Source organism: Eurypyga helias, unplaced genomic scaffold (genome assembly GCF_000690775.1).
Source record: "Eurypyga helias isolate BGI_N326 unplaced genomic scaffold, ASM69077v1 scaffold11169, whole genome shotgun sequence".
Lineage (NCBI taxonomy): Eukaryota > Metazoa > Chordata > Aves > Eurypygiformes > Eurypygidae > Eurypyga > Eurypyga helias.
In genome coordinates, this window is record NW_010272742.1 from 22137 (window position 1) to 47307 (window position 25171).

General features: G+C 39.4%; 1 protein-coding gene across 3 annotated transcripts in view; it reads right to left on the bottom strand.

Moving 5' to 3' along the window:
- Positions 1-9310: 9310 nt before the first annotated feature.
- The window catches only part of CHL1 (cell adhesion molecule L1-like), a 53908-nt gene continuing 38047 nt past the window's right edge, over positions 9311-25171 (bottom strand). For 2 of the 3 annotated variants that reach the window (XM_010159232.1, XM_010159231.1), the window contains 8 exons: positions 22737-22852; positions 22365-22569; positions 22009-22131; positions 20556-20735; positions 13558-13719; positions 12740-12871; positions 11824-11896; positions 9311-9900 (listed from right to left, as the gene is read on the bottom strand). In XM_010159232.1, the coding sequence (XP_010157534.1) occupies positions 9684-9900; positions 11824-11896; positions 12740-12871; positions 13558-13719; positions 20556-20735; positions 22009-22131; positions 22365-22569; positions 22737-22852 (1208 nt within the window). In that variant the 3' untranslated portion in view covers positions 9311-9683. The remainder of the gene's footprint in view (positions 9901-11823; positions 11897-12739; positions 12872-13557; positions 13720-20555; positions 20736-22008; positions 22132-22364; positions 22570-22736; positions 22853-25171) is intronic. The other variant, XM_010159233.1, reaches the window with a different exon arrangement.

A 25171-nucleotide genomic window follows, 5' to 3' on the forward strand; every position in this document is an offset into this window, starting at 1 on the left:
CTCAGAAAATGTATATATTCTTCTGACTTCCTCGTGTTTAAAAGGTGGTGTACAACTGAGTCAATGGGACGTGTGTCTGCCTCTTTTTTTTTTTTTCTGGAAAGAAACCACAGCCTGGTTGGGGCAGTGCCCCAGCTCTGATTGGAACAGCTTGTATCGAGGGTGCTGGAGATCTAGCAGTTCAACCACAGCGCTCAGAAATAGTCACAGTGCTACCTTTTGTCAGAAAACAGCTATGGGCTATGCCACTGCAGTAAAGCCCAGTCCCTTGCCCAAGAAAAGTGTCACTAAGATTGAAACTAGGAAAAAGCATAAAGCCAGTCAATACTTTCTCATCGAAAACCTCCACAATGTATGTATATATACGGGTTAAAAAGAGACACAGAAAGTACTGATAGAAAGTGATAAAGATAAGAAATATATAGTGACATTCTCAGTACTTTCTTTAACTGGCTGGATAACTAAAATATCTTAAAAAAAAAAAAAGAGACATGGCGCTTTAAGACTAATTGAACCAATAATCAAAGGCTGTCTCTAATTCCTGGACTAGGAGGTCAATTACTGAAATAAATTTGACAGCAGATAGATGGTAACAGTGTGCAATTACCATTTAAAGACTTGATAATTATGGCAGGAATTAGCCTGTATTTTCAACTGCAGCAAAATCCATCAATTTTTAGTAGTTATTATCATGATTATAGGAAGAAACGGATTCAGCTATGTCTTGTCAAACTGACAGAAACCTGAAAATACAATGGGTGCTGGAAACAGGCTGACGAAATGAGCCAGCTGAGTTTAAAGTTTCCTTTCCTTAACTGGAAACTTAAATTGCAGATGGGAGAAAATGTTTATGTTCAGAACGTTTGGCAAGGAGACACGTAGACAAATTGACACTCATACACAATCAGATTGAGAAATGAGTATTTTTATGAAGTTTGCCAGAATTAGTCAAAACAGGGACTTCTCAGATATTTAAACTCCCAATTTTGGAAATCAGTCAGCTACAGAGTCACAATCCCACATATTTAAAGAATCAGTGTTCTCTTCTTCCATTCCTTATGGCTTTATGAACCTTTCAGTTCATGGGTTCATGTTCTCAGGCTGATAGGGGTTTTGATGTAACTATTTCTTTATTTTAAAGATATCCAAAATCTAAAATTCTCAGTAAACTAGAGACTGAGCTTGATGACCTTCTTTCCTTGAGATGGACTGTATTTGTTTTTCCTATTGAAACAATCTGAAAACTGAACAGTTAAGATTTCCCTATTAGCCATAAGTCTGCAGTGCAGGGATGTTCAGAAAAGTCTGAATTGGGTGAACCCACGGAGACCCTGCTGCCCTGGGAGAACACGCGGGAGAGCAGCAGCACTGCTCAGCCTAGCAGAGCTCGGCACTAACTATAGGCAGAAGCAGCCAGAAAAACGCATAAAACACAGCAGCTAAGAGGCATTGTGACAGCAACCACCATATCACTAAGAATTCTCTCATCTGCACACTTGCAGTTATTAAAAAATGGAATTTAAAAAGAAAAAAAAAGGTAAATATTTCTGATTTGTTTTTTAAATAAAAGTTTTTCCATAAACATTGAGAAAAATGAAAATCCTCAACAAGTGATGGCTACGGGAAATGAAATAAACCAAACATTTTGCACAAAACAATCCCCCCTCCCCAAACGTGTGACAAGAGTCACGTAAGTTACTCCTGATGAAAAAAACAACAAAAACAAGTGGCTTTTATAGCTGCAATGATGTTTTTTCCCCCATCTCCATCTCACAATGCTCATGATCACCATTCCAGAGCTATTCCCCTTCTTCTTCCCCTTGATACTTCAGATCCCTTTGCTGACACAACTCTTCACAACAATTTTTTCTTAAGAACATCTTTTTTAGTGTTTTTACACTATCTGAAGCAACATGTTAAATGATATGATATCACTGCACCTTTATGTAAATATGTTTACTTAGCAGCTTCTGAGTTCCATGCCAAGTTTAGGGTAAAAGCAGTAGCAAACCCATTTTTCCAGAGCTGCTATGCTCTCCCCTAGGTATCTGGGTCACCGCCCCACAGCCACGGTACTTCCTGCAGCTGTTTTCCAGTAAACACATAGGAGATGTGGCCTTACCTCCCACGTCCTGCTCTCATGCAATGAGCTGTAGCACCACTGCAGTATTTCTCACCCATCAAGAGGGAATAGAAACACTTAACACTCATAAAGGTAACTGCATTCTGGATTGGAAGGAAAGACTACCAGTTTGTTACCAGGATAATTAGTAAAGAAGCACCACCTGTATGTTGTTGCCTTCAGGAGGAGCAATTGAAAGGGAGCCAGTTCTTATTCTGGCTGAATGCTGCTGTCTGCAGAATGAGCACATGTACCCCAGATGTTGAGCAGAGGTGGTGGTTCCCTGCTTGCTCCATGCTAGCCACAGCTGCCCAGTGTTTCACACCCTCCCATGGACTGCTTCGCACTTCCATCCCAGGGGAAGAGCAGCTCTCAAAGCCACCAGCTTCCAGAGGTTTCAGTCAATAGGAGCACTGCTAACATGCTGAAAAAGTATAGCAATGCAAAGCCACGGGACTCCAAAACCAGACTATTTTGTTGAAGTAAAAAAACCCAAACAAAACTTAAATGTGTTTTGAAGTGCTCCTGCCTTAATGTCCTGAGAAAAGGGGGAGGACCATGCTGCAACCCCCAGGCAGGGGGGGATATACTGTGTAGGAGTATAAACTCTACAGCGTTTGGGTTTTTTTGAAATGCAGAATGTTGTCCTGCAGCCAGGCAGGAAGAATTCCTGCACCTACAGTGATGCTCTGCAGAAGGAAACAGCACAGGAGGAATGGCCAGGCACTGTGTGGCCAGGCAGTGGGGAAGGGTTTTTTTTACAGAAATACCCATATCTCCAGGCAGTGATGACATGGAACAGCTCTTCTGTGCAGGCTGAGCCACGTTAAATGGGATGTGGCTTCAGTGAGGTCGTCAGGGCCTCCAGCATGGCAAAAACCAGCAGACAGGTCTTGTTAAATAAGGCTCATAAATCTGCAGAGCTTACACATTCCGACGTGTGAGGCTGCTGGTATTTCCCACTGGGTGACTGACTGACTTCTCTGCATTTCAAGCTTATTAACAGATGGTAAAAGTCCAAAAGCGATGACATTTCACTGTAATGCTGAAGAACAGAATGAAATGTTTGAACATTAGAAATAATGCTCTGTCCCCAAAATAGTGCCAATAATGGCAACTTGGTATTAAAAGCAAAATATCAAATAAAGGTATATTGGTCCCAGACTTTCTCCTTAAACTTTTGCTCAGGGATCTGTGGCTGAATGTCAGCGGAGGCTGTGGGATGCTGGGATCTGCAGCCCATGCACCTGACGGTGGCAGCAGCATCTTTATTCTCACTCCACTGAAGCACATGATTGTAAGACTTTTCCTCTCCATTATGTTATTGAGAAAAGTGTAAATCTCATTATTCCAGAATATGAATAATAATAAAATCTTGGGATGCCCTTGATGCCTTCCTGAAAGGTGAACGCTAGATAGCACAGTCCTACTGTGCTCTGCATTTTCACTGAATGTATTTGAGAAGTTTTGCAGGTGAAGAATTCATTTTAAAAGCCTTGTAACCTTCCTCCTAAAGTGAAGTAGCTAAAAACATAAGGAAAAAAAAAACCAAACCAACATACAAGAGCATTTCTTTCACTGAGTGAAATACTTTTACAATAGCACAGGAAACACACCAGGTTTGGAAGCCAGGGATTATTCTCTCTGTGATCAATTTGTCTCATACTTGAGCACTGCCTAGATCTTTGAGATTTCTGTTAAATACTTTAAAAAAAAATCTGCCATGGATTTCTCTGCTGATTTTTAATGAGCCCTCAGTAGTGGCAGTTTTGCTGTTTCAGGTATCAGCTGGGTGTACCTGTGTGCATTGCGTGGGTCCTGCCTGGTTCTCTTTGCCTTATGTATAGGCAGAATAGAATTAAAGAAATCATAACACCAAGTTTTCTGGGGGGAGAAATGAGAAGATGACCATTTTAATACTCAGTAACAAAAGAACTACTGTATTTTGGTCTTTACCTATTTTCCTTGGAAAGGAACATTCGTTGTATTTCTAGAAAATTAATACATACATGTTTCAGACTTTTAGCATAAGTGGAGCTTTCCCTAAGGGATAAGAAAATTAGTATTACTGGGTTTCTAGGTGCCTGGATATTTGTAAAATTGCCATTAGTCTACTGATCTTTAATGAAGAGGAGTAGAAATTCACCCTGCTAATCTTTATAGCTGTGTTCTACCATGCATAACTGGATCAGTTCCTTTCATTTCTGTTCATTCATGCTTTGTTGAGCTTTTGTCTTCCATTTCATGGCTTAGTGTATTTTAATACTGGATAAAGTTATTTTTGCAGGTATTTCACATGCCACTTAGATTAAAGCTCTAAGCGCTTGGGAGGTTATGTGATGTTAACTGACACAGTCAGAGTGTAGAAAGCATGTTATAGGTTAACACTCTACAGGAGGATAGGCTGATCCAGGAGATGATCATACCAAGAAATAAATGAGGTGTTTGCATCCAGGGTGTTTGCAGTTCAGGTTCATCCCTGCTATGGTGTAGAACATATCTAGATGGTTGTTGGTCCATGGTGTCTGTCAGTCCCAGCAAAAGCCAAGGGCAGCTCGACCTTGGTGCAGGGCCAAAAAACTCCCAGAGCTGTGAATGATCATTAAAACAAATTCCCAACAAAAAAATGGTATCAGGAGGAAAAAAATCCCAAACCAAAACAAAAAAAAAAACTTGCTGATTACAGCTAAGGCTTTTGAAGATTACATCAAGTCAAACTTTTATTAGCAAAGTTGTATTTCATGTAAAATGAAAATATCTTTTAAAACCATACGTGCACATATGCATGATACAAACAGCAACTACAGTACAACACGTTTCTCTAAAGTTTAATAAATGCACACTAACATTTAGCTCAAAAAGTAACATTGTAACGGTGACACCACATTTCCTTTGATCTTTTCTCATGAAGTTACAAAGTATCTTGTTTAAAGTAATAATAATAATAAAAAAACGAAACAGACAGAATGCTTTGGCTCAAATCCGCCTACTGGTTCCTGCCTGAAAACTAAACAAATCAGTGCAGATCACTTGAGACTTTTACGCGAAAGATACAGAGCTGCAATGTAAACATGTACTGGTACTCCAACATGGTTTATATGCCTTATTTTGAAATACTAAACATGAGCAGAGATGCAGCTGAGGGCTTGATCCATTATCAAAGAAAGGAAATTCTCTTGCCATGAAGAGAATTACAGGTATGTAAAATAATCTAGATTTACCATTCATCCACAAAATAATAACCATAAAAAAATATGATGACGTTTCCTTTCAGAAGAGTGCAGGGGTGAGTGAATGTTATTCTAACTTTATTTTACAAAAGTGCACGCAGAATTACTGTTAAAAAACAACACCTTCTTATATAGAAATATTGTGCTAGTATTTGTTTTCATCCCAAAAATAATAGTCCTGAAAAGTTTTATTATAACCTCTCATGCGTTGGATCTGACTCATTAAATCAATGGAAGTAGTTACCAGAAAAAGAGCTACTCATTAAAATTTGTGTAATAAGAACACAGCAGAACAAATATCATAAATCATTAAGGTATATGTTAATTAGATCAATATAAAATGAGTTACAAAGAGGGTTTTTTTTCATTTATTATGCACACACACACATTTTGATCCAGAGGGGAAAGTAATTTCCTGATTGGGTTCCTAATTCTGCTGTTCCTAAAGATCCAGCCCCAGAAGGGCTTTGATACCGAGTCCTGTACAGTTATCCTTGCTGAAGAGCAGCATCAAGTCCAAGTGAGGATTTTTTTGAGACTGGGACTCCAAATTTTGCCAGACAATGAAGCTGTGGCCATTCCTACAAGTTCTGGATTGCCCAATTACATGATACATATTTTTTAAAATATAAACTTAGGCTGGGGCATACAATCCATACCAAATCAATGGCACACTGCTCTGTGAATGCAAACGTCTCCCTTGCATGACATCTAGCATACAAGGTTTTTTCTCTGTTAATTAGGAGGAGCTGATTACAATTGCTTAATCTGTCAAAACCCCAAAACTTTTTGAGAAACATCCATCCCTCTCTTGCTCCAGAGGAGGATACTTAAATCTGAAAGCCAGCATTCCTGGGGCCAGGGGAACACCTCCTCCTTGCTGGATGAAATTGCATCCCAGGTTGAGAGAGATACCAAATCAGAAAGTGTCATTTCCCCTCTCACAGCTGTACTGCCAGCAAAATGTACTTGGTTACACCAAGTGTAACCAAACTAACAGCCAGGCACTAGGTAATTAACAATTCCCTATCTGACATGGTCTGTGTGCTCACAGCTGGCCGTCCTCGATTTCCTCCTCCCATCAGTCAGTCTGAAATTTCCTGCTACATATTAATTAATGAAATCAACACAGATTTCCACCAACTAATTTTAATAAATACTTCTGGCCAGAGTAAAAGAAAAAAAATATTGTTATTGGATTTAATGGACTATTTCAGAACTGCAGTTGATGATACTTTTTATTCGGCCTACATGGGCACACTTGCTCTCACCTTTAACAGACTATCCTAGAAAAAAAATTCAGCTCATCTCCTGGCAATGACAAAAATCTGCTCAGGAAAATGTGAGCTTTCACTGTTAGTTTACTTTTGAAAGCAAATCTCAAACACCATTAGTGTCCTGCACTTTCCAAGGTACATTGTATGTGTGGTACCCTTACAATAGAAAATAAAACCCCAGTGGAGAAAAAAAGGAAAAGAAATGATTGGGAAACCAGAAAAGCTCAGGTGAGTGAGAGTCCCCAGGGGTTTTAGCTGTTTGTTTAATATTCATTCAGCATATTCCTCAAAAGTTAGTGCACACTGTACAAATTCCATTGCACATCTTTTTGTCACTGTATGATTTTTAGGCCCTGAGGCATCATGAAATACTAACAGTAAGATTTAAGGATCTGAATTAAAATTTTAATGGAAAAAGCACTCATACCGGCACAGATGAGTAGCACATCACAGGAATGTCATAAACATCTCTTAGCAGCAACAGAGCAAGTGATAGCACAGGGGATTTATATTCATTATTCGATAATTTGACACTCACTAATATGATTTGAAATTTGTGTCTGTTTAACATAGGCATTTTCTGGGACAATGACTCTATCTGATCTGCAGCAACCCAAAGGATGAGAAAACGGATGACCATGGATGGGTCGTGTCCAGCCTCAGCCATGTGCGTCTGCCCAAAGCTCAGCCCTGGTGAGTGATGCCGTGGCTGGGACAGCTCTGCGGGGGCAGGCACAGCCCTTCCCCAGCCCTCCACACAGGTTAGCGAGGTTTTGGGGGAGCCTGCCCTCATTTAGTTCCCTAATTTTGTTCCTATTTCAAAGCCCCTTGATTGTGTGCTAGTGCAGATTATTCCTAAGGGAAATACATTAAAAACAGCCCAAAGCTTGCAACAGAGGTTGTCACAAGCCTAATCAGTTCTTAGACTTTGGTTTGGGCTGCAGCAGGCAAGAGTCAGCAGGGAAAGATCCTGGTGGAAAATCAAGGTGCCAATTTCCACATCTCTCCAATTGTGCACTCCCTTCTGTTTAAAATGAAAATTCTTTCAAAAATGAAAATTACTTGGACTTTTTTTCTGCATTTGGATTGAGTGAAATACGGAAAATAAACCTTTGTAAATAATAAAAAAGGGAAGGACTGTTGTCACTGATATGGAGTAGGGTGATTTTTGATCAGCAGATTTCCACTCATCCATTTATACTCACACACATGGCATCTCTGGGAACTTTGGGTTGGCTGTTTGGGGTTTGCTTTTCCCAAATAGGAGCTAAATGAAAGGCCTTTACAAGCTAAAATTAAAAAAAAAAAAGGCAAACCAAACAGAGGAACAGATATGTAGAAGTATCTAGCACCAAAGGCCACTTACTGCTTTCAGAAATCGATGAGGGCTGGGAAGGAGCCCAGGCACAAGGGGAGCTGTGTACCAACCATGGCCTTCCTACTGGTAACGACCTGCATTTCTGTGGGCAACTAACAGGTCTTAATTGTAGTAGTTACGGGAAACTCCTAACCATGTGAGTAATTCTTCCTTCCTCTCTTTTCTCCATTGAAGTAATGGAGACCACGAAGGAGCCATTGGGGATATTTGCCTAATTACTATCATGATGCAAAATGGCTTTTAGGATATATTCCTCCTGCAGTAACTATTTAAAACATGTTATAATTGAAGTGACAGTCATTTGTAAGTGCAAGAAGAAATGAAGGCATGCTGATGCTCTACTCAAATAAGCATATTCAAAAATGCAAATGCTTTTAGAGAAATTCAGGAGATTCCAATACAAAAAGACCAAAAAAATGTGCTGTACAGCTTTGCTGAGTTAGTGCTGGAGAGGCGAAAGAAAGAACCAGATTCTAATCAGTGTTCAGTAAACAAAATATAAAAGAAACTATACTACAATATTTTCTCTTTGCTTTCACCCTTGTTTATTTAACAATGAATAGCTTGAAAATAAATGATCTCTTGAAAGTCAGGTAGGTCTATTTTCTGTGATACTAGAAAGATGTGAGATTTAGATGACCGATATGCACACAAGTCCTCCTGAAAACTAGTTTTGCTGGTCCAAACTCATACTGAGAAGCAATTCTATTCATTCCTACACAGCTATACAGACTCATGCTAGCAACATGTCTCATTTCAAAATAAAACAAGGCTGATTTTTACTTGTGTCAATATTAATATCATATGTACATCTCCATGAAATGTATGCTAGCGCACAAATATACAAATATGAGACAGACAACGAGCGTTTTGCTTAGAAATGCAGCTTGCAGAGACTCAGAAAAACAAATTAAAATACTTTCTAATGATGGTGGATGGGAACCCTGTTTTGCCTTGCCACAGGAAAGTTACTGCAGCTTAACTTATGTAAGGAAATAGTGCCAGCTACTGGACAGAAGATTGATCCACAAGGCCAGAGTTTGTCTTTTAAGAGCACATTTTCTGTGGATAAAGTTGCATCTCTAAGTAAGTATTGGTAACTGCCATCAGCTGTAACCACTAAAATAATTTCAGAGTATCATTAGCAAAGGAGTTTCTTTATGAAAAGTTATACAATATATAGAATATATTTCTCCAGTATTTTAATTTTTTTTTTTTTAAGTATTTCTCAGATGCATTGTGTCACTTTGCAGAGTAACATTTGATTTTCTTTGTTGTGCAATGCTGAGGTCACCATACATAAGGGATTACTACATATAAATGTATGTACAAAGTGACATTAGCCATACATGAAAAAAAATTGCTATACAGAGAAACATATTCCAAACCTAAGAAACACGGAGTAGCAGGTACAGATGTAACACAGAAATTCTGTTTTGGTAAGACTAAGACATTTTGTATAGTAAATAGCTATTTGTTTTGTTTTAATTGGAAGAAAACACCTAGAAATTAGGATGGAAAATCACTTTTAGTGGCAGTGACTTATTTTTCTATTACCTGGATGTCAGGTTCCTGACTGGCTCAATTGGCAACCTGCTTCCAATCACATGTGGCAACTGTGGAGTACTAATCAAGATAAATATCACAATTAAACACAAATCACTCTTGTTCCTATTTTAGGCGTGGAGAGGAAAGGTTGCCGTAGAACTCCCAGTGCTTTCCACTGATCCTTTTTCCTTAGATCCAGAATAAGCTCCAATAAATGAACCATCTTCATTGAACATCCCATGCTCCCCTTCTCCATAATCTACCAGACTATCAGCACTTTCGGTGGCTTTAATGTCCCCGTTAATTGACTGGAGGCTGCCTTTCAGCGGCTTTTCATCGCTGTCACTACAAAACAAAGAAATGCCTTTCCAGAAATCTAGCTTTTAATTGAGAGCATACGAACTGCTCTTTTATTGTGAAAGCGAGCAGCAGGAGGGAAGACAGAGGGAAACATTTCTGTGTGGGTTGTACACTGGGGTGATCTGACCCTGTGAGTCATGCTTGCTCTGGTGCACCTGAAACAGGTCATGCATACCAACCTGAATCCCCCACATACATGATTTTGGGATTATTACCACAACAGAATTGGTTAAAAAGGCAAACATCAATGAAAACTACACGTGTTTTGTTTTTTTCCCCTTTTTGCCTTGGACAGCGAGAAGAATACACAGAAAGTGAAGCGGAAAGAAATGCTGGAAAGGATTTGAGGGATCCATTCCAGCACTCAGTGCTGGTGTCAAGTTTTTGGCATCTTACAGAAAGAGACATTTTCATTTTACAAAGCAGTTGCCTATTTCTTTCATTTTTCTCTTGAGGGGTGCAGGTGAACTGACGTTAAACTGTGGGATGAGGCATAAGCTGTAGGTTATATCTCACTGCTTTGTGAGAACTTTTTTGATTACAAATGGCTAACAAAGGTGGAGGGTTTTTTTTCCCCCTCTTGTCATTTGTTCTGCTGTTATCTTACTGTAATTGATAGAGTTTCTCTCTGCTAGAGGGGAGGAACAGGGAAAACCAAAAGCAAAATCAGTTTTTGTATCTACTCTCATACAGTCTATGTTCAATGAGAATTTAATGAAAAAGGACAGACCCACCAAGAAAATTCAGGAAAAAAAGGAAATTCCACTGGCCATTCCTCCTAATAGTACTGCAGAAGAAGAACCAAAGCAGGCTGACTTCCCCTGACTGAATATGGCATTTGATGGGGATTGGGAACACAGATGAAAAGATTAAAAAAAAAAAATTATGCCTCTGAACTAGGTACATAATTACCCAGTTATGGTCTTTGCTAATGCCAATTCAGTGTCAAAGCTTTGGTAATGTCATCTGAGGAAGGGCAGAGAAACGCACCTGAACTTTACCTCTTCAGCATATCATCAATAATGAGTATAATCAGTAAAAATATTTGCTACTTTTCTGCACATGACATATCTGTTTATAAAAAAGGCAAGTCTGGTGTTTGGGGGGAAAGGAGGGGGTCAAAGTTATTAACCTCAGGACTTTCTTACCTTTCTAAATATTTGTCCCATTAGAAAGCATTAAAAATTAAATAAAGATGAAATTATGCAGAAAAAAAAAAAGCCCACCCCTATTCCAGTACAAATAATGTAGTATATATAAGTGGGATTTTAACAGAAATTTTATGCCTTTAAGGCAAGCCACACCAGTTTTCCAGCATGGTCCTTATAATGATGTATTTTTCTCCATATCACAGTTATATAATATTGTAAGCTTCAGTTATTTTATAACAGCCAAAGTGATTATTTCAGTGTTCCTACAGAAAAGTCTGTAGTGAGGATGGTTTGGGTTCTGCCAGCTCTTAATGCATTTCAAACTTTTCTTTGTTTTCTTCCACAAAATGAACATTCCCCGTATTACACGATTTCGTTCTGAATGGATGTCAGAAACCCACTGAAGACATAAAAGTCTTTCTATTGTCTTAACGGACATTACAGCAGGAAACCAAATTATCATATATATTTACATTATTCATACAATGCTAAATAATTAAAAAAAACCCACAAAACAACCCACAAGTAAAACGTAACCATTGACACATCAACATTTACTTATATCCCAACTTGGATGGATTTAAGTATACTGGATATACCTTTATATTCCTACTATTATCCACTCCTTTGAGGTTTGCTTTGCAAATGAAAAGTAGTGTTAATCGCATGCTGTAAAAGTTTCCTAAATAATGATGACATCTGGAAACAAACAAAACCCCAATACACACAAATGCTTGTTAAAGCAGGTCCTATTTACCTATATTCCCCAAAGATTTCATCTTTTATTGATTGAGCTTCAGGATCTGGATGCAAATCTTCTTTTTCTTTCACTGTACAAATAAAATAAAGCACAGATCTGTATGCCATGTTCTGCTGTGGACTTTTCTTTTTGCAGGTGCAATGGGAAAACCTCCTGTAATCACCTACAGCCTAACCTGGAGGGTAGCAGCTTGCACTGCGTGCCTGGCTGGACACAACCAGCATGTTTCCAGCAAGGGTTTGGTGCCACTCCCTAATTTTTAAGAAAGCTAGCAAGTGTTTATAGAATCATTGAGTTGGGTTGGAAGGGACCTTTAAAGGCCATCTAGTCCACCCCCCTAGCAATGAGCAGGGACATCTTCAATGAGATCAGGTTGCTGAGAGCCCCGTCCAACCTGACCTTGAATGTTTTCAGGGCATCTACGGCCTCTCTGGGCAACCAGATTTATACTGCAGTATTTATACTTAAATCCTTAACTCACTGCTTTGAAAATTACAGAATCACTTCCAGCAAAATATTCTACTGTGGAGCTGTTTGGCTACCCATGGAAATAAAGCCAGTTAGTATGTCAAGTAGCAGTTATCAGTGGAAAGTGAGCAGGTAGCCCTGCCAACAGAGGCTCAGAGGTGCAGCTGGTGAAGGACTTGGACTCTACAGCTGGATTAAGTACTGGAAGATTCAATGAGCACTATCAAAGGCCTTAACAAGATCTCTGACCAGCACACAGCACTACCTCACCCAGCGAGCAGAGTTTCACTTATATTCATTAGAATCCATTCTGTGGCTATTTGTCAAAGCTACAAATCCTAATTGGATGTTTCTGCTTGTGGCTTTGCAGCCTCCAGAGATAAAGGTCTGAAGGATGCTTGTTATTAACATGTGAACATAGCAAAAGGACAATAAATCCATTTACCTGAATATTTTCCTCCTTTATTTCTTCTGACAAAGCAAACAGTTAGCAGCAGTAGGGTGAGCAAAGCGATGGCACACATCAGTCCAATAAACCACCCCTGGGTGGAAATTCCATCATAAATGCCAGCATAGGCTTTGTGAAACAGAAGAGGAGTAAAAAAGAAAATAATTAATCAGGGGAAAAGGGCATCACCCTGTTATAACATGAACATATAACATTTTCTTCAGTGAATCTTAACTGAATCGGTCTATCACTACTTATTGTGTTCAACTTAAAGAAATGCAAGACAGAAATATGTCTGGAGCGTGACATTTTTAGACTTAAGGAGAACGCACAGTCTAAAAGGCACAGTACAGGCGTTTTGGAAAGGTAACACAGAGAGAGTAGTTGACTCAAAGGATTAATACCAAATAGGAAAGCCGAACAGAGAATTGTTAAGCCTCTCGTGCAAAAGTAGTTTTGTAAAAGAAATAGAGTTAAAAGTGCACCTGGCACATGCAAACCACTGGACTGGCACACTTCAGATGGATTATATCACAGCACTACCCTTTCAAAATCGCATAGGAGGGAAAACTGTTCTGTAAAGGTTTGTAATTGTTCCAGGTTTTTGTGCCTAAAGTAAGGCATAAGGCTAAGCCGAGAACCACGGATGCGTTTATGCTCCCATGGGATTCAATTGCAAGGGTCAACTTAAAAGTCACAGAACAGGATTACGGTATGATTTTGGTACACTTTCACTGCACAACATACGATGTAACCTCAACATTTATTCACATTCAAAATAAAATCTTAGCACCTTGAAGGGTTTCATGTCTCACCTCTCCCCCTTGTCTCAATTACATCTTCAAAAATGCTATTGTTATCAACCCAATTCTTAGTCACTAGACGAACTGTATATTCAGTTCCAGGCTCAAGCGCCTCAATAGGGTGAAACTTTTGGGTGGGCTTTACTGCTTCTGAAATCTTGCCGATCCCTTTACCTATGGAATGTACATATTCAAATCACATTGATTAATTGTACTTATTGAACAAAAGGCCTGTGAAATGCACAGTCACATATAATGTAAACAACACAGAAATATGACACACAAGGATTTTTAACTTTTGTCATCAGATAATCTGATTTTCAAAAGCAGGCAGTAAACTAAACAACACTCCCCCTGTTTGATTTTTAATATTCCATCAGAAAAAATAAACAGCAGGCTGAAGTAATCCTGATGTTTATGAAGGGGTTTGTACATTTCCCAGGATGAAAGTTAATATTGATGGGGGATTATGGATCTGCTTTAACTAATGCATGCTTAAAAAATTACAACTTGAAAATGGGCTTGCTTTGTATAGATAATCTGGGGTTTGACGCTTCTCCCATTGAACTGAACTCAGCAGGGAAGCGCAGACAGCTTGTTATCTGGAAATGGATTCTTATATGTCTCACAGAAAAAATTAACATTGGGATTTGTACTCATTTCTCCCCTGACAGTGATTTTCCATGTCCTTTTAAATTCCACAATGCCTGCACAAAGCACTGGTTTAGATATAGCTGAAGTTTGCTTTTAAATTGATATTTAGTCATTTAAATGTTCCTGATGGGTTTAATATTTGATTAAGAGGTAGAAGAAAAATTCCAGTAGCCCTAGTTTTAGAGCCTCTTCACTTGCAAAACACCTACTGTCGCTTCTGTCTGCATTAAGATTGCAGGGTATTAAATAAGATTTTATAAAACAGCATTTGTGGAAAACAGACAAAAAGGACATCTACAGAGATTAGCAATCACTGCCTGAGCATGAAAACCCTGCTCATACAAGCAAATTTAGAACTGTGTGTTGACATGGGGGACCTCTTTCGTCAACCAAGGGGTACACCAGGGCTGTGCCTGCCTTCAGGGGCAAGAGAGACATTGTGGGGGGCTGCAATTAATAAATATAACTTTTTAATTGTGTGCAGTTTACTAATTTGCCTGCTTTATCCAAAGTTGTCTACACTGATTGAACACACAGTATAATTTGAAAACTACTTGACCAATTAGCACTGACAGTAAAACAGTGCTCATTAATGCTTAAACTAGTAATCAAGTGAAGCAAGAAGCTTTCAGAGATTAAGGCTTAGTTGACAGCTGAATGAAAAAAAAAAAAAAAAGATTAAGATGAAACCAAGCACAATCAAAGCAGCAGTTCAAGATAAGTTTTCCAAGGCAACTATCCATGTATTACAGTAAGCAGTTAAATTAGTAGACCATTGGGACCCAGAGAGAACACATACAGCTGAAATACTGCTGATACTGAAGCACATCTTATTAGCATAAATTAATCCAGCTATCGGTAATTTTTGTTAAATGAAGTATGTAAAACAGCTATAATTTCTAATCAAACTGCAAGTTAAGCAACAGGGTACCACAGGTATATTTTAATTACATGTTCTAAAATCAACACATCAGAAAAATGTATTTAATGGAAACACTATCCATAAAGTAAAGAGAATTAATGTGAAGGTTCAACCCATTATGCATTAAATACCATATAACACTTATGCATGACATGATAACCACATGGTCTAACCTGCACATGACACAGGTCTCCTTAGGAAGCATTTCTCCTGAACTCCTAGAAAGCAAAACGCTTAACCCTGGGCTCAGTGGTAGCCCACAGCTGTGATTTGTTGTGCATTTTCTTAAACCAGCTTAACCAGTCCATGTCCACCACCTATTTATTTCCAGCTTGTGCCAGCCTCTTCTTTCTGAACTGTCAGTTCTCTACAAAAGCAGAAAGGGGGAACTGATATGGCTGAAAAGTAACCCCTTGTTCTGCCAGGTTGTTGCTCAGCTGGAGCAGCCCCTCTGGCTGTGCCGTGGCCCTGGCACACCGAGCAGCGCAGGGCTGGGACGCACCCACTGGAATGAGGGTTTGAGCCCAACCTGACCTGGGACTGGGGATTTACCATTGGCTCTCCCAGCTGTTTAACATCACCTATCCCAAAACACTAAACAAAATTTTTTCTTTAAAACTTGGTACAGGTGTCCAGTGATGGATGATTATGAGGTTTCTTTCCATGCGATTTCTTTCTGGTCTGAGTTACACGCACAATATAGCACCTACAGAGGAGGAAGCATTGCTAATTGGGGCAAGTTTGGTGGTTGGAATAGAAAAAGCAGTGTAGCATCCTGAAAAATAAAAGCAAAGATATACAGATAAGGAAAAGCTCAACATACTGAAAGGTCAGTGAGCTGCAGAAATTAGCTTCAGAAAATTGAAAGCAGTTGGGTTAGGTTTTTAATCTACAATAAGGGAGAAGAAGCATTAGTAATAATGGCATATCACCAGCACTTCTCATCTTCCTCCACTATTTATCAGCCATACCATGGGACGCGCATGAACATTAAACACTGAACTGCAATTTTACAATATTCCTACTGGGCTTCGAGATTTATGAGAACAACAGAACACACATATTTTATAGCAGCTTATGGTATAAAGGGAAAAACAATATAAACTGCCCCCAAAGACTTACAAGAGTGCTAGTTCTCCAAAAGTTAGCACATCTGTTATAAAACATACTTATATAAAAAAGCTGGCAGTCTAACAGCTAAATACTAATTGTAGGCAACATCTTAATTTATAATCATACCTGTCTAAATACATCTGCTGCAATAAATGGAAAGTTGAACTTTCATTAGTTTTTCCCTACTGCCTGGCTATTAAAAGTGTATAAATATGCATCACAAGTATCCTTCATCTTCTGGGCTTTTTTAGTACAGGAGGTAATTCATGCTAAATTGGGAATATTTTAAGCTACAGAGATTACTAAAACTGCTGGCTGGAAAGTCTGCTGAAAAGAATTTCTAGGTGAGTTAGTGATCGGCTATTTGCACTGGTTGTCATTTGTAGGAGAAATTTGAGCTCAGACAAGATGACACGTTGTGGCTTTTTCATCTCTTGATGCTTCTCTTTAGCTCTGGCTACATTGGGGCAGGCTGATAGAAGATGAAAAAGCAAACAAATAGCAAAGCAAAGACAAACAGTTAATCACAGATTTTCTTGAAATACTCCAAGACTGATATGTTTAGCACATTGTATTTAACATGTCTATTTTTCTTGTTCAAAATGATAGGGGTTTGAAACAGCAATATATCAAACATTGCTGGTCCTGCTCCAGCCTCTGGGCAGTACCCAGGCCGGCAGGATGGTTCATTGTCATTAGCAACAGGGTTCGATGGGCTACAGGTGCCCCAGCCAAAGAAATGACACAGAGTGGAGTGGCATAAATAACAGAAAAAGAAACTTTTGACCAAGATTTCATCAGGTTCTCTTGACTGTGAGCAAGTGGGTTATATTTTAGAGGTTTGCTGGTAACAATACCCGTGGTTGCATATGGCTAAGGCAGCTGTATTTTTCTTTTTTTCACTATACCTGTGGCAAAACAGAACTAAAACCATGTGTCATGTTACAAATGGTTACTCGCCTCATCTTATGGTGTGTCATGAAAGTTAGAACCCTCTGGCTAAGATTTTCAAAAAGCCTGTGGGATTTGGGTGCCAATTGCATTGAAATATAATGAAACTCGTGAACTTCTATTCTCTAGCATCTCTGAAAAATAATACTACAGTTGTACAGCTTCCTCTGGATGAATTTTTCATCAAGGCTTGGATTTCTGGACACACAATAATCATTCTCAACATGTAATACGTGTTTAGTAATCCTTGAGAATCACTAGTAGCTCTAGATGAAAAGAAGCTTTGTGTTAAAGAAGGACTGCTATATTAAATTACTTTTTTCACTTATGTAAGAACATTATTTTCTGTTATGCATCTGAGGGCTAATGATCATTGGGAAATCAACATTTTCAAGGGAAAGATTAATTAGTTTGTATGTCATTTGAGAAATATTGCCTGAAAATGAAAAGTTAGAGACAAAACTAATTTTCTAAAGACAATATACCTTCTTCTGTGGAATGAAACTGATATACAGCCACAAAAATTAGCTTATTTATTTTCAGTACAATACCAATATTCTTTTGCCCAGGTTCTTCACAATTATCCACAGTATTTTATCTACAACTGATAAAGATGTTCGGTTGTATATCAGCATTTCATGTCTGAGTTAGTCTGGATATGTTTAAGATCTTTCATAAGAAAGAGGCGTTTCATTTCATTGACTTTGTATTAGCTGCCCATACCAGTGGTGTTGGGTCATGCAACGATGATGCTATAAATGAAAGCTTTTATACAGCCTACTTCTATTTCTCACTAATTCCAGTGGGCCTGGGTTTAATCTTAGAGACAAACAATTAAGCGTGGTTTTCTTCTGTTGACTAATTGTACAAAACCATCCCCTTCTGACAAAGTCAGTACTGCAGAGCAGAGGCCTCTACCTCCCCCACTGCTGGACATGCACAGGATGCAGAATGTCGCACTGCTCCACCAGAGAACGAAGACAGATGTGAGCGTGAGACGGTCTTTTTCCTATCAGTATCCACTCCTCGATCTTTTGCTAAAGTGTTGCTAACCCAAAGCAATGTGTTATTCTCAACAAAAGTCTGAATGGTTCATTCAGAGGCAGATGTTGCAGTTGTAGAGAAAGGGTATGGTCTATCTACTTGTCTGTGCAGGGAGTTATATTTATTTAATTGAGAGAAATTTTTTTACTCAGTTCAGTCATTCATGCCACTGCAAACTCATCATCAGGAGATGTGTTGCACATAAATTACAGGCTGGCAAAATTATAATTTAAAGCACAACAATTTATCCTACACAGACTTTTTTTTAGTGGTGATACATACATATGTACTCGTATATGTACATACTAAAAAAAGCAATTGACTTTTCTTTCTAGCTCCACACCATAGTAGCAGGGATAACTGCAAATAAATAAACACGATAGCAGTGATGCAGATCAAGTACATCAAGGATAAAATCCATAGCTTCTACCTCAACTTCTCCCCTTTCCTGGCAGAATGTATCATGAAATTCTGAAATACCCATGGAAGAGCCTACAAAGGCTGTATTACAGCAGTGGAAGCTATTCAAAGTCTTAAAATGAACAATGAGAGCTTTATGTTTTCATTACTAAAACCAAAACACAGTGGATATAGCATCACTGAATCAAACCCCAAAGAAACTTGAAGTGCTAGAGTGCTCTGTCACACAGTTTCATTTCAGAGGGCACCACATTTTATGTCTGTCATTTATGTGGGTCATTTTAACTTTGACTTTTAAAATCACTCCCTTTTTTCTAAAAGAGAGATTGTTTTAATTTTGAGCAATCGCCTTGTTTCCCATACCACAGTTTAAAACCCCAAGAAGGTCCCTGAAAAGAGTGATTTTTTTTTTTTTCAGCCTATCATGTTCAACTGAAAAATGTCTGAACAATTTAGCCAGCAAATAATGGCACAAAACTCTAATGGCATCTCAGTGACGGATGCAGTGTTCTAATTTAGGGTGCCTTGAGAACAAGCAAGGAGCACACATTAATCCAGAAATGGACTCTTGCGGCTCTTAGTAATTATGCTACTCTGTTCTGCATGCATTTCACCAGAACCAGTTGTTGCCACTGCTGAAGCAACATCTTAGGAAAGAAAAGAAAAGAATGAGAACAAAATGAAAGGAAACCTTATCATCCTTTTCAGCATATCAGGCAGGGATGGATATCATAAAACCTGAAAAGGTTATTCAAAGAAGTTACAGACTTTCAAGTGGCCAAAACACACTATTCTCACTGACCAATGAAGGCCTGAAAAGGTAATTTATGAGGTGAAATTGTATACTTTTAGCATGGAGGAAAAAAGAAAGAAACCCAAACAACCACAAACCAGATCTTTTACTTTCCTTACTGAAGAATAATTTTTAAACCATGTTGATAGAGTTCTAGTTACTACCATGTGAGTACCTGTACACCACAGTGCGTCTGGAGGCTACAAGACAGTTGAGGAGAAATTTCACTATCTGAGAAAATGGATGGTAATTCACGATTGGATCCTGAACTGGGATGTGATGAGTTTAAAATATTTTTTACTTGTTTTACCAGTATCTGAAGAGATTCTGCAACTTGGAAGTCCAATAGGATGTTGTGCACAAGGATAATTTTTCTACTTCGTATCAACATTGTTCCAGACTCTTATCATGGCTAAAAAATGATGAAGCCAAGGCTCTTTCCCACCTTCCCTGTGGTAAGCGCCCAGCAATGGTTTCTGATTAATAGCAAGGACTTGTTCCTTGGTATTGTGGTGTTTTCAGAATTCCTGAATACAGTACATTTTATTTCATTTCACTAAATGAGAAACATGACCTATCATACAGTGCTTGTGATTTTCCTTTAAATCACTGAACATCAGTGTTTTAGGATAGGATATGTGGCATATAAATGCTCACTTCCATTGTCCGATAAAATAATAATAAAATCATGGATCAAATGCACTGCAGTCATCTGGATTTTCCATGTCAAATACCTGCCCCTAATGTTCCTGAGATTTCCCCATATACAAGCAAGGGCAGAATTTGGTTTTTATAATATTCATGAGAACAGATTATTTAGTTCTTCAATTTTCTGTTCGCGACTAAGTATGATTCACTTATTCCAGTACGGCTTAAAGAGTTGTCAGTGGGAACAGAAACACAGTATTGTACAGAAAAATGAAACAGACAAGCCCTACCTTTCTGAAGAGCTGCATGGCTACACTGAAACGTTCATTGATTATTCTCATGGAAAGAAAAACAAATTTATTTCCTCTAATTACAAAGGAAATGTCAAGTCTGGAATATTCTCAATAGATTTTTCCATTATTGTTAAAGCTGCTCCACATAAAAACATATTGCCTATTAACTTACTCCCTTGTGCCATCGTTAGTCCTTCCTCTGTGACCGGCTTCCCACAGCCTTTGACTGTACAAGCCTTTACATAGAATTTGTACTTGGTACTGGAGCTGAGACCTGAAAGCCTCCAGCTGAGCGTGGAGCGGTTGGTTACGCTGACATCATTCACAGGTCCGATTTCATGGGTTTCGTTTACTGAAAGGGAAAAGGCAGTTGAGTCAGATCCGGCAGCTAAAGGCTACGAACATGAAATGTGTCATGAATGCTCCTGCAAGGGAGGCACTCCGCAGTAAGTAGGAAGGATGAAGTCTGAATAAGCATATCTCACCTTGCTGCCAACCACTTAAATGGGATTTATCTCGTTCATGTCAATCTCTCAACTACTCAGTGAGCTATTACTGTTCTTAAAAAGCTCTCTGATTTTAGATATGCACATACTGAGTGGGAGGTAAAAATTACTGTCTCCTAGATCATTAAATATATATGAATTGCTTCTTGTTTTGCTTCCAAACATCTGCAAACTTTTGCGAGCAAGTTAACGGACGGCTGTTCTGCTTTGTTCCCCCTGCTTTGCCACAGTTGGCAGTTGAAGGAGGGATTGCCACTCCCAAACGGCCTAGATAGATGGTCCACTCTGATGTATCAGATCAGAGTATTCATAATCATCAAAATGAAAGGGAAGATCCCGCCTCGAGCCCTTGCTTCCGAAGGCAACTGGGCAGTTCTGTTATCAGCAGAGATAAGTGAAAAGTATATGGCCATTTTTTTTGTAAATAGCGCACAGTCTAATCCCGTTCCATCCTCAAAGGATATTTAAAATACCCTGACACCAGCTGGTGTGATGGCAGTCTGGGATCAACTCTGGATCCTGCCTGAGGTCATTTGCTCAAAGTCTGTGTCCCAGCTACTCAGTTCTTCCTAGGAATGAAAGAAAGTCTTCTGTACCCCTGGTATTTTAAATATTTTTCAATGAGATTACTCAATAACATGACTGAAGTGGTGGCTGTTTGCATTTCTGCTGAGGCATTGCACAGGTTACTCACTGATGTAACGTGAAATCATAATAAAAAATGGCTAAAGCACTCTCATTACAAATTATTTTGCATTGAATGAGTTTCACTTCAGTAAAATGCACCTACAATTTATGCATCCTCTTATCTAGTACATTAAGTATAACTTGCAAATATGAAATAACTGAATTAGTCTATGAAGGTGGAATAGGGCATGGCAGCCATGTCAGCTTAGATTGTAAAAGTGCATGGAAAAAGTTTTGCCCTGGAAGATGACTTCGGCCTGCCCTCTAGCAGGCTGTGCGCACATTGCAGTTCCAAACACAATGGCTGTTACAGGGATCTCAGAAACAGCCCTTCTCATCAGCCTCTCTTTTAAATAACTGTGCACATATAAACTTTTTTTTTAAACCCTAATAATGTTTTAATTCTAAAATCAAAGTAGAACAAATACATACTTATCTGGTATTGCAAAATGTAGCCAGTAAGGTGGCCGTTTGCTTTCTTGGGAACTCCCCATGACAGTGTGACGGAGTCCTTGTCGAAATTCAGGATCCTTAGAAAACGTGGTTGTTCAGGGACTGGAAGACAGAGGGGTTTGCTTTCAGAGAAGAAGATAGAACAGGTTTGTCTCTACACATACCTGTTAAATGAGGATATAGTTTAGCTCAACATGTACAGTTCCCCTTTCTAGTGAAGAGGTTTATGAATATTAAAGATTTTAAAATCACTTTGAATAAGGAAATCAACTTGCCTTGTTAGATGGACCATTTCTATTTATGCCCTTCCATCCCATATTCTCATTTTATCTTACCTCCTTCTGGAGTTTCAAACACAACGGGGGAGCTTTCTGGGCCATCTCCTTTGGCATTGTAAGCCAAAACAGTTAAGCGGAATTCACTGAAGGGCTCTAGACCAGGAATCATCCCATAGTTTCTGTCTCCTACAAATGTTAGGAAGTGTTTCTCTGGGTGATGCCTTTTTCCATCCAGCATGCTTTTTGTTTTCCACCAACTGACCTGCATTGAGATTGGTATTTCTATAACAAATTAAGTTGTAAGGGGCTGAACACAATATTGATTTCTCTCATCTTCCCAGAAATGAGAGATTGCAATCTATTCTTGATCTGGGATTCATTTAGTAGTTTATTCAACTATATGCAAATACTTAAAAAGAGATTTGTAACCTTATAGCCTCTTAAATGTCCACGAACTCTGTCCCTTGGTATTCCAAACCAGAAGACTTTGACCAGCGTGCTGTTCACAATATCCACTGATACGCCGGAAGGAGCGGCATCTGGAACTGTGAAAACAAAAGTGCTGCATATTAAAGACACTTACAAGAGATCAGTCTCACACTGTTGACAGCTACAGGGCTTGGCTTTCCAGCTCAAGCTGTGGTAGTTCATGCAGTCTTACTTCAGGCAAGAAAAAAGCCATTCCAACTGAATCCAGTGGGTGAAATTGGGCAATAAACATTATTTAGCCATATCAGGGCTTTCTGCTGAGGGCTGGAATACAGGTGCACTGGGACATATGAATTTCTACACCAGTATTTATGATTTCCTGTTTCAAGTAATGCTTACAGCAGTGAGAAGAATAAAAAAATGATTAACACAGCACTCAAGAAGACAATCATAAAGTTTTTTTTTTAATCAATTTCATTTTATAACTAAGCTCATTAAACAGTAGGATTTTAATCACTACACAATACAGAAAGCTATTACAGTGCTTGAAAAAAAAGAGGTCTTGATCCATTGACAACTGAATTGCAAAGATTTTCCACTGATAGGTACAAAATTAGATCTATCCCAGACACACGAAGAAAATAAACATGCTGCGGGGTTTCTTTCTTCCTGTTCTCACTCTACAGGGGAGGGAAGATGCACCACCCAACCTTGCCATTGCCCACCTCTGGCAATGCAGTGGGGATTCTCCTGTCTGAAGAGCACCGAAACCATTCCCAGCACCGAAGCTTTATGCTGGTGAAACACCAGGAATCACTCGGCAGGTTGCAAACATCAAACTGGTTCAGGGGTTGGTAACGCAGAGCTCGGTGCGCTCACTCCATGATAGGAGTGCTCCGGAGAGCTCGCCTCAGGATTCGTTTCCCTCTGTAAAGCTGGTAACATCTGTGGTTATCACAGGATCTTTAATGACGGTCTCCTATGGCCTACCATGGATGATGATAGTCCGTAACGGCTTCTGCGAGAAGCTGCAGCAAGGGGAGAGGTGCAGCAGCACGAGACTCCTGCTACAAGGGAGTGACTGCTGCAGGACATGGTGGGTTGAATAAAGGATGTGGCTGGCTGGTCATTTTAACAAGCAGCAAAATGCATGCTCTTAGTTTTCTAATCCACTGTAGAGTTTTCAAAGGCCATTCAAACTGTCACTTTATTTCATTCTTATAAAAAGAACTTAAAGACGTCAGATTCTTCATGGAATGAAAACTGCCTGATTTTAACTAATAAAATTAACCTGCATATCTGACGATTCCCTGGCACCCCTGGCCCCAACAACTCCCAGCCCCTGCTGCTAAGTGTTTGCAAATGCAATAAGCATGTGTTTCTAGAATCAGGAAAGCTTGGCACCCCGCACTAGCTGGCCACCATGCTGTTTACTCCCTTGCTGATTTAAATCCTTAAATCCTACAAAGAAAGATTGTATTTCTGGTGGTGTCAGTGCTTAACTGTGTTGCTTCCTAAAGTGAGGCTTGGCATTTCTTTACTGCAGCTGGATACATTTCCTACAAATACCTTCTCTGGTTATTCAGTAAACACCAAAGGGGACAGGCTGCTGTTTAGAGACATTGGGGTGGCCTCAGCAGTGACATTATCCAGTGTCCCACAGACCATAGCAGGGCTGTCACATCTCACGTGGCACCAGAATTAATTCTATTAGCAGGGCAATCCTCCCTCGTGTTCACCTCTCCCAGCAGGACATGATTATTAAAGCCCACCTTGAAGGTGAAGCTGGAAGAGCACGTACAAAGGGTGGGTATCACAAGAAGTGGCTGTGATTTCAGAGCAGCCCGGGGCATCTATTCTGTGAAAACGGGTGGCGAGAGGAGAAAGCTTTTCTGTTTGATCTGGCCTGGATCACTGTGGGCCAGGCAGAGTCCAAAATCAGAGGTGGGCAGGAGCTGAGAAGACCCAGGGAGGGAACACCCAGCATACATGACAATGTGGCATGATCTTTAAATTGACTTACAACGCCCAGTAACTGAGTGTTTGTACTTAACTGCCAGAGTACTTAACTTCTGGCAGTATTACTGTTGAATCGGGCCCTGGACAAGCTGAAAATTTTTCTCCCACCGAGTACAACACGAAGACTGCTACACTTCATAGACTTCTGACGGACTGCAGCCTTCAAACAAGTATCCAGATTAATGCAGGAACTGAGATTAATGAAAGCACAAATGACCTTCCCAAAAAAGACCTCAAACTCCATCAAGCTGGCATCCACAGCACCCAACATCAGTTGTATCTGCATCTCATGTAGCTCTTCATGCTGAGCACTGGCATTCAAGCAGTTTAGGACGTGGGCTGCCTAATCCATATCCAATCATTTTGCATCACAAGAAATTCCCACACATCATATCTTTACGTGAAAGTTTCTGCTA